The sequence below is a fragment of the Chanodichthys erythropterus genome, chromosome 14 (assembly GCF_024489055.1).
Source record: "Chanodichthys erythropterus isolate Z2021 chromosome 14, ASM2448905v1, whole genome shotgun sequence".
In the NCBI taxonomy this organism is placed as follows: Eukaryota; Metazoa; Chordata; class Actinopteri; order Cypriniformes; family Xenocyprididae; genus Chanodichthys; species Chanodichthys erythropterus.
In genome coordinates, this window is record NC_090234.1 from 17,329,332 (window position 1) to 17,340,009 (window position 10,678).

Here is a 10,678-nt window from a genome sequence, read left to right on the forward strand (position 1 = left end):
GTCATAAGTTAATAAAATCTTAAAAAGCCATCAGTATTTTTTATAATGAATACACATTTTACTAGTTATGTGAAGCTCTAAAAGTTTTTTTTTTTTTTTTTTTTTTTAATCCTTGTAAAATTATGAATGATAGGAAAAGATTATAACTGAAGAACATTCAGCTCTTAAACAGGCTCTATGAAAGATTTTTACTGTAATGAAGCATAAAAATACCCCACACTCTAAAAAATGCTGGGTTAAAAACAACCCAATCTGGGTGAAATATGGACAAACCCAGCAGGTTGGGTTAAAAGGCACCTATTATGCCCTCTTTCACATGATGTAATATAAGTCTCTGGTCTGGTCAAGTTTCAGCTTAAAATACCCCACAAATTTGCCCCTATTTGGGGGTGAGTAAAAACACGCCTTTTACTATATTACTATATTGTTGGCTAAAAAAATAAATCGAAAATTGGTTGAAAAAAATGGCTGGGTGAAAAAAACCCAATCCCTGGTTTTGTCCATATTTAACCCAGCAGTTTTTAGAGTGCAATATGTTTGCAGATATTTAGGAAACATGCTAAGTTCACCTACTTGTTTCTCAGAAAGACAATGCTACAGCCAGATATTCTACTTTGAAAATGTGCGTTCCGTGTCGGAATGTCTGTCTTTGTTTTGGTCTGTGCGAAACGTGTGTCAGTTTATCCAATAGTATTTCGACATCACAGGTTGCCAGTTGGCGGAAAACAACGCATACTGCAACCATGGAAACCAGCAAACAAACTGGATCAGAGAATCACAGATTCTACCTAAAAAGCCTCTGCATCCATCTAAAAATCTCTATGAAGAACAGTATATTAACACTTTGGACTGCAGAACCTATTTTGAACACTGGGTGTCATTCCTACATAGAGCCCCTTTAAATTTTTGGAAATCCTGAAATGCAATTATTTTAATTAGAATAAATAGATTAAAAACAAAATTATGGCTAGGGGGTGGCAGAACCTGTTTTCTCCAAGTGCAATGTGTTCATGGATCAACATCTTTGTTGATCCTGGATCAAAATTCCAATCAACCAATCAGATTTGAAGGACAAGTCTACAGTTTATGTCAAGTTCAGGCTTACAGCCAGGGTTAAGTGCTTCTGCATTATAGTGTTATCTATAATTTTCCTCCGATTTACTAAAAAAAAACTATAAGTAACTAAAAATAAAGTCACATGTTTGAACATGTTTAAAATGTCACATATCACATGAAACATGGTAAATAACCCCTATAAAAATACCTATCAAAATAACCCCTAATTAAGAGTGTATTGATTGCCATTTCTGACTTGGCGCTGACTGTATATAAAAGGGACACATACAAAGAGTGTTCATAACATTTTTATTTTTTTTAAACAAGCATGAAAACAGTACATCAATTTTAAGTCCTTGAGAGGTTTTGCTGTCATTGCATTCATTTAAGGCTCATAAACCATTCCACCATACAATAATATAATGTCCCTCTCCAGAATGCCCTGAATAAAACGAAGAATTGTAACTTTCATAGAGTATAGAGGAAAACAGTACAGTAAAATGCATTTTGAAAAGAAGTATAATGCATTTTGATTAAGTGCATTTCAGACTATAATCTCATAAATAGAAAGAAAAAAAACATCTTGCTTACTGACCACATACTGTACAGACCAGCTGCATTGACCAAAAAATGACCATGACAAGCTCTTGAGCAAGCGTGTTGTGTTGAAAGGGGTTTTGCTAACTTCAACCTCTCTCCAATTATGCAATAGCATATTTGCAAATCAAGTTCATCAAAGAGTCTTTATGATATTATGGTTTCTCAGGTGGTTTGGGGTCCATCCTTCAATGTAAGTCTATGGGTTTCTTCACTTGCGTTATCATCCGCCAGGCAAAAATTGCAAAAACTCTGAAAGTACCAGTCCCTTTTATCAAAAAGGTTAGTTGAGGTTTTATTCTTGCCTGTAATGCACAACTTGCATGCCAATGTGGAATACTTAAGGCGCAGTCACATTTATCATTGTTCTGTGAAATTTCTTAGACACAATACAGTAGTTTCAACAGGAATATGCGATTGGAAATTTTGTGTGAGGGTAAAAGATTTCACAACAGATTTTTCGCAAAGATTTTTTCCAAGTTGACCAACAGAAAATTGCTTGGTTTGAAAGTAACTTGACTTCTGCATGAGTAGTGAGTCATACATCTCTAAACTTTTGACAATAGACCTTTTTTGTCTGCGACATTTGACCGCACCTTTAGATTAGGGGTTTTATTCAGATCATTAACCCACCCTATGAGCAATGACGATCCGTATATGATTCTTAAACATTTTGAAGCTCAGCCAAACAATAAACTGCTGCAGGGATGACTATTAATTTTGAAGGCCAAAACCTGGAAATGAGTTGCATTTTAGCACTTCTGCTTCCATTGACCCAAAATCAATTTTTTTTATGTGTTTTTGGTTAAAAGCCTGAAATAAGGTCTGAAGTGAACACAAGCTCAAGATATTTTCATGTTTTACTCTATGACCTAAAATCAGTCAACTTGTGATTTTTTAAAGCCTTTACTTGTCTTGAAAAAGGCGGTTGCTAACAAGTGGCTCAATGGGACTGTAGAGATTGTCGGGGATATTAAATATCATCATGCCTGACATGAAAACTCGTCAACTCACTTGTCAGTGACAACACAGCTTCATTGTGTTTATAGTTCTCACAAACTATTCTAATTCAAACTTTTGAAGAATCTTTAAACAGTTGCCGGAAACTGAATGTTGTAAGTCATGTGACCATAGTGTAGTTCATTAATAGCCTAACTTTAGCTTTTTACTTCTGCTGATTGTATTTAGGCTTCAAAATTCATAACAGTTGAGTTAATTTGTGAAGATTATCATGATGTACAAAACGTGTAAGAATCATATTTTTGTTGATCACAGAGCTTATTTTCTGTAAACAGCCCAATGGAAAAATCCTATTGGGTTTTTGCCGATGCTAGCATCCAAGTTGGCCAACAAAAATATGTCACCACTGCAGCACACATTTTCTTCTCACCTTATCAAGGATTTCACTCTTTCTGACCAATAGAGGGAGCCAACGCATCATGGGAATTAGCGTCTAGAAAAGGGGTTTCCAATCCTGCTCCTGGAGGACAACTTTCCTGCAGAGTTTATTAGAGTTTAGTTCCAATAAAAAACTACCTGGGAATTTCTAGTAATCCTGAAGACCTTGATTATGTGGTTCAGATGTTTTGAATTAGGGCTGCCAGAAAGTGGCCCTCAGGAACATAATTGGACACCCCTTCCCTACAACATGAAAAGTATTTCAAGCAAACAAAGAAAGGTGCACTAAGTATCTTGCAATCCACATACATTGATGTCCATTGCTAGGCAGTATAGCTCACAGGAAGCTGGAAGTGACTTCTGAGGTGAGAGAGGAGGACCTGCTAGATCTGGAGACGGAGAACCGATCCAGAACTCCTTTTCTATAGAGCATATGCAGAAACCTTCTTCTGAACTTCTCTCCCACAAAGGCGTACAGCACCGGGTTCACACAGCAATGCAGAAGGCCAAGGTTTTGTGTTGCGAACATGGCGATGTCCACCGATGTCCGTGTCAGACAGTTGAATTGAACCACTTTGGCCCTGAGGAGGGTGTCAACTATCGTGGAAACATGGAAGGGGGTCCAGCACAGAAGAAAAGCCATGACCACAGCTACGATCACCTTCATGGCTCTGTGCTTCTGGAAACCGCGCGTACGCAAGAGCCGCACCACCGTCACGCTGTAGCAGATCAGCATGACCACCAGAGGGAGAAGGAAACCAAGCAGATGCCTCATGATACGTGTGGCCAGTCGCCACTCATCGGCATGGTCCGTCTCGAAGCGTTCTGCACAAATAGTCTGATTAGAAAATTCCTCGTAAAATGCCTCGTTGTAGAATGATGGCAAGGACAGCACACTTCCCAAAAACCACACCAATCCACAGACAACCCAGCTGCACAGTAACCTCTGAGCCTTCCTGGACTCCATAGCCCGTACGATGACCAAGTAACGATCCACGCTGATGCACACCAAAAACAAGATGCTGGTGTAGAAGTTCACTTCCTTCACCAGGCTAACCAACTTGCATAAAACATCACCAAACACCCAACCGTGGATCACAGAAATCGCAGAAAAGGGCAGAATAAGAGCCAGTAATGTGTCGGCCAGCATCAGGTTGAATAGGTAAATATCCGAAGCAGAAAGCGAGTGTCTGTTAGAGCCGATGACCCAGCCGACGATCAGATTCCCAGGAACAGCCATCAGAAAGATGAGCATGTAGAAGACACAGAATGAAATGTTGATGGCTTTCCCCATAGTGATGGAGGAGCAGAGCAGCGTCGTCTCATCCAGAATAAATTCTGTGTCATTCTGGTATTCTGTATAGTTTAAATCAACGTAGAGTTCATTGTAGAATTCACTGAAGTCACTGATAGTTTCCATATAATGAGAGGTGTTTGAATCTGTAGAAGAACAAATTTATTAAAGCAAAAGAACAAATTTAAAGAACAAATTTATCAAATTTATTAAAATTTATTAAAGCAATATGTAGTAATAATAGTGATATTTATTGTTAATAATTTAAAGAAATTAAGAAAAAAGCTTTAGTTCCCCTGTTATCCTTTAAGAAAAAAAAAAAACTTATATTTTTAAAATTTTTCATACATTCATAAAAAAAATTCTTCACTAGTTTTTATTAATGAAATTTGCAAAAAAAAGTTTTTTTTTTAATTTCTTAGGTCTAAAATAACTCAAATAGAAAAAAAGACACAAGAAAAAACAAACTACCAAACAAATAAATAAACAAAAAATACAATCAGTCAATTAATTGAGATTTTTAGGGAGGATATAACAAATGGGTAGTTGACATTAACAGGTTTTCCCACAATGTGACATGCTATCTCAAACTATTTTACCGTTACCATTAAAAATATTACAATTAGACTATTTGCTTTTTAGGCTCATTGCATGCAGAATTTATTAGCTCATATTAATTGAAGGTCTACATGGAAATATTTGTACTATTAAATGTATTTTTCATGCTGAAGGACTATTTAAAATAAATAAATAATGGCAAAAGATGATTAAACATTTTGAGGGGAAATTAAAATGTTCTCATATACATTCATATACATTTTAACTAAAAATCATGATGGACATAAGTTTTTTAATAAATTTGATGTATAAACTAAAAGCTTTTGATAATCACATTTTCAAATGATTGACCTCTAAATTAATGATAAAATGAAGATATTGGACTTACCATTCATCGTAACTTTGTTTTTGGTCTAGTGCTACGTGAGAATCCACAGGATGAAATGGTAGACTTTTGCGCTGAAGGTTCCTTTATACTCTTTGAAGGGATGTTGATATATCCTGTTTGCCTAAGTCCTAAAAGTTACCTAAAGTGTACCATCTCAACTAAGATGCTCAAATTTTATTTCTCAAAAACTTCTCATGACACATCTGGAATAGTCTTTTCACAGGAGACAAGCGGATACTTACATGTCTGTCTTCGATAACTGAAGGGGATGCAGAAGACGAGGATGTTGGGTGATGTTGCTTTTAAGCGGCTACAAGAAAGCAGAAGATCAGAGATGTTTGGTTGGGGAATTTGAAACATTTGAATGGTCACAAGATACTCACTCGTGTTCACTCTAGGACATAAACATGATCAAAACACCAAAAGTGAAAATAAGTATCATGTGGACCAAAATCATCAACATATTTATGATACAAAGTCATGAGGTCATTTAATAGGAATTCTGAAACTCAGTTTCAAATCATTAATTTGTGTGTGAATATTAATGGGAATATTAACAGGTTTCTACATTTAAATGGCAGAAATAAAATATATTCTGTGATGCATATGCATTGCAAAAGAAACAAACTGATGAACATAAATTAATTTAATTTTAAGAGTAAATCTAAACAAGAAATCAAAAATAGATATAAGCTAATTAATAATTTTATAAGTCATTACATATTGTGTGACAAAAAAACTGTAAAAAGTCTAGTACATAATTTTTGAATTTTAAATTAATTACTGGAAAGTTATTTGGAATTTAAAATGAATTTAAACTCATCTGTACAAAGAACTATAAACTTCATGTAGAAAACCCTATTTTAGGTAATATGGAAGTGATTTTTCAACATCAGAGGAAAGACGTGTCACATGTGAAGAGATGCACTCAAGGAAATTGCGCAACTCTGTCCCACTGAGTTTGTCTCAAAGATACTGAAAACAAGTGTGTTGCTAACATGAGGAGCAACCAGTTTCATTTGATGAGCTATTTTAAAAGGCATGAGCCATTTAGAAAAAGTTACAAAAAATTGTAAACATACTGGATATTTGAGAAAAAATATCTACATATTTAGAACTTCATTTATGTATATTGATGTGTTGTATGTATGGGAATTGTTTTTTTGTAAAAAAAAAAAAAAAAAAACACGCTGAACAATCCTTTAGGGTGTAAATAACAAAATATGTAAACAAAATACAAAATACTCCATGTGGGCTTTCATGTGTCTTGCACTGAGGAGAGGCTTCCGTCGGGCCACTCTGCCATAAAGCCCCGACTGGTGGAGGTCTGCAGTGATGGTTGACTTTCTACAACTTTCTCCCATCTCCCGACTGCATCTCTGGAGCGCAGCCACAAATATTTTTGGGTTCTTCTTTACCTCTCTCACCAAGGCTCTTCTCCCCCGATAGCTCAGTTTGGCCGGACGGCCAGCTCTAGGAAGGGTTCTGGTCATCCCAAAAGTCTTCCATTTAAGGATTATGGAGGCCACTGTGCTCTTAGGAACCTTAAGTGCAGCAGAAATGTTTTTGTAACCTTGGCCAGATCTGAGCCTTGCCACAATTCTGTCTCTGAGCTCTTCAGGCAGTTCCTTTGACCTCATGATTCTCATTTGCTCTGACATGCACTGTGAGCTGTAAGGTCTTATATAGACAGGTGTGTGGCTTTCCTAATCAAGTCCAATCAGTATAATCAAACACAGCTGGACTCAAATGAAGGTGTAGAACCATCTCAAGGATGATCAGAAGAAATGGACAGCAACTGAGTTAAATATATGAGTGTCACAGCAAAGGGTCAGTTTCAGTTTTTCTTTTTTAATAAATCTGCGAAAAAGTCAACAATTCTGTGTTTTTCTGTCAATATTGGGTGCTGTGTGTACATTAATGAGGAAAAAGAATGAACTTTAATGATTTTAGCAAATGGCTGCAATATAACAAAGAGTGAAAAATTTAAGGGGGTCTGAATACTTTCCGTACCCACTGTATATAAATTTAGGTGTAATGGAGGCTAGCTAGTAAGAGCTGTGTGAGTAAACCTCATTCCTCTGGTCTCAAGAGGCTGTGGTATTTTGCGTCCTTTTAGTGCGTCTGCATCCCATGCTGGTCACGCTGGTTGAAATCCCGCTTTGGGCCGTGCTAGTAGAATCGGAGGGGTTACATTGTTGCCGTGACCCCAATGGGAGAGAGGTTTAGGGGTTGAGTGTAACTGAGGCTAGCTAGTAAGTGCTGTGTAAACAAACATCAATCCCCTGGCCTCAAGAGGCACACTAGCATGCTAGAGGCTTCAGTATTTGGTGTCCTTGTTAGTGCGACCGCATCCCATTCCGGTGATGCTGGTTCGAATCCTGCTCGTGATGGTGCAAATAGAACTGGAGGAATTACAATAAGTCTATGTGACGAGCAGGGAGGGTAAGAGCTGTGAGGGAGAGGACTCTTGTCCTTCACTGTCGTCGCTCCTCCTTTTATGCTTCCGGAGCTCCTCCGTGAGAGACTCGAGACCGGTGCAACGCGCAGCTGTTTCCGCACCTCGCGACCCTCAAGGCTTTCACCTGCCCTGCTCGTCACAGTCATTAACAAGAATTATTACATTATATCATTACTTAACTTACATTAAAATTGTTACAAAATCATGAAAGTGATTTGTATATGTGTGTGTGTGTGTATGTGTGTGTGTGTGTGCACGTGTGTATATTCATACATATTTCCCCAGACTTATTTGAATGTAATAAAATGCAAAGTTATTCTAAAATAAGTGTTAGAATTCTGCTTAGATTTATCTTATTATCAACAAGATGGTCAAGTACAATAAAACATGAGCTTAAATTAGATGACTTTGTGAAATTTAAAGCAGCGGGAATCTGGTCCAGCCCCTTTTGACAAAAACCCCTTTCTGTTGTGTTCAAGACAGGAAGAAACACGTCTCTCTGTGAAGAATAAGAAGGTGAGGAATGCAAGATGAGATATAAAGCATTCATATTCAAATATGGTAAGCACAAGATAACCCATATAGGGGAAGAAAATCTCAAATGAGAGATTTCAATATGAACACAAACATTTCTCATCTGACTCTTCTTCATTCTTTTATGTTGAAAGATCAAATATCTTTGTAAACTGTAAATATCTAACCTGTAAATAGAGAAATGTGGTATGTCTACCATTGTAAACCCCATTTCATTCCACGAAAGTACAAACATTTCATAGACAGAGAATGGAAAAAGAGTGTCCTTCTCAGATTACAGTCTGTGTAAATGCCAACAAAAAGAAAGAGGTGAAAATTCTTGCCCACAAACTCAGCCTCAGGCTACTTTCATCAAAGATTCTCCGAAGCTGATGCATGTTTGTGCTACTTGCCAATTAAAAATAAAGATCTCCGCAGTGACACACATAAATGCCAGTGAGCCAAATAAATAGTTTTTTTTTTTTTTTTTTTTTTTTTAAATGGGACTAGATAGAATAACAAAATTAAAATTTTGTAATTATTTACTTTCCCTTATGTTATTCCAAACCCACATGTTGGTATTTTTCCGTAAAACACAGGAATGGAATCTGGTAATCTAGTTAACACATTTTTAAAAATTAGGGTTCCAAAAAGGTGTTTACGCTACCATAGAAGAACCATTTTGGGTTCCACAAAGAACCAGGGGGTAATCAGAGGAACTCTTTTCAACTTTAAAGAACCTTTTGTCCAATGGAATAATTCTAAAGTTGTTAAAGTTCCTTCATGGAACCATCGCTGGCAACAAAGAACCTTTATTTTTAAGAGTGAAGGACACAAAATACACACATACACACACAAAATATTTTTTACTAACACACTGCCTTAACCATATTGGGTAACACTTTACAATATGGGGGCACTAATATGCATTAATTCATGCTTAACTAATGCACAGATAATCATGCGTTAATGTATGACTCATGAAGAACTAAACCATTACAGTTTTTTACAGACGCTAGGACACATTTCTCAATACTTAGGTCACTTTTGCAAAACTCTTCACACAGTGAGCACAACAGAAGTCTATGTGGGCTAAACTGAGGATCAATTATCATTGCTTTGGCACAAAATGCATTCAATGACTACATCTCTCAAATGTCATGAATTCTTTTCTCACTCAGACACAACAACTGCCAAAACTCTTTGTACGTACAGGCCAATTTGCACATGCTTACATACTGTTTTCAAAACTGTTAAACTTATGTTCAAAACAATAACATCATACAAAACTGAATAAGGCAGAAATATGCTGCATTTCTACAGTAATATAGTTATGAAATATATTCTGAATATAAAAATTCAAATGCTATCAGAGGAATTAGATGAAACTGAACACCTACACAAGCATTCGTTTTTCAGTTTCATTACCATACTATCATAGGAATATATTCAATATATACTATCAGAGGAATATATATTCAAAAGGGGAAACTTAGGAATAATTTTGTTCTGTAATGTAAACATGGACCATGTAACATGTACTGCGGTGAATTATAAGCAGTAGAGAGTGTCATTCTTGTTTTATAAAGAAATTTAAAAAAAGAAAACATTGTATAATGCTAACTGATGTTAGTGTTTTTAAGGTCGATGTTTTATGACTGACAAAGTGTGTTTGCTTGGTGAAAACCTTTGCTAGTGCTCTGGAAGAATGAGTTGATTTGAGACATGAATGAAGTGTTTTGGTAGATTTAGTGCATTTTGAATGTGAAATTAACTGCTGTACCAAGATGAAAGTTGGTTAGGAGAACTGTGTGAAGAGTTTTGAAAAAGTGACCTAAGTATTGAGAAATGTGTCCTAGTGATTGTAAAAAACTGTAAGTAATGATTACTGCATCAGCAACTAATAAAGAGTCTGTATGATTAATAAATTACGTAATTTATTAATTGTTAATAATTAAATGTGTCATAATGTATTAATTCCTTAACACATTTTATTAACTAATAGTGTAAGTTAATGTGTTAATTACCACAATGGTTTGAAGCCATGTACTTCAACTTCCAGCTGTCTGCTTTAAAGGTGCAATATGTAAGATTTCTGTCCGCTAGTGGTCGCTAGAGGCCTATTCAAAACAAAGGCGTAGCTTGATGATGGCAAGTTTGAGCGCGGAATCTTGGGACATGTGGTCTTCACATCACAGCCGGTGGAAACAATCGGGATAGGACTCAGGAAGAAATAATGTTCATGGATGTGATTATTAATGTTAATGTAGTATGAAGCAGAGCAGGGCCGAGCGTTGTGGAGCTGAACGAGGCACACTGGAGCGATTGATCAACACACGCCTCACGAGCAGCAGAACTTTTATTATGACACAGTCGCCGGCGCTGCTTCCTCTTTTCCGGTCATGAGTATGAG

General features: G+C 36.5%; 1 protein-coding gene across 1 annotated transcript; it reads right to left on the reverse strand.

The window, feature by feature from the left end:
- Nucleotides 1-1,337: 1,337 nt before the first annotated feature.
- Nucleotides 1,338-5,547, reverse strand: LOC137035505 (C-X-C chemokine receptor type 1-like). Its single transcript, XM_067408870.1, has 2 exons — nucleotides 5,292-5,547; nucleotides 1,338-4,491 (listed from the first exon to the last, which is right to left on the reverse strand). Exons 1-2 carry the CDS (start codon nucleotides 5,296-5,298, stop codon nucleotides 3,389-3,391), a joined length of 1,110 nt encoding a protein of 369 aa, XP_067264971.1. The 5' UTR covers nucleotides 5,299-5,547; the 3' UTR covers nucleotides 1,338-3,388.
- Between the last annotated feature and the right edge of the window lie 5,131 nt (nucleotides 5,548-10,678).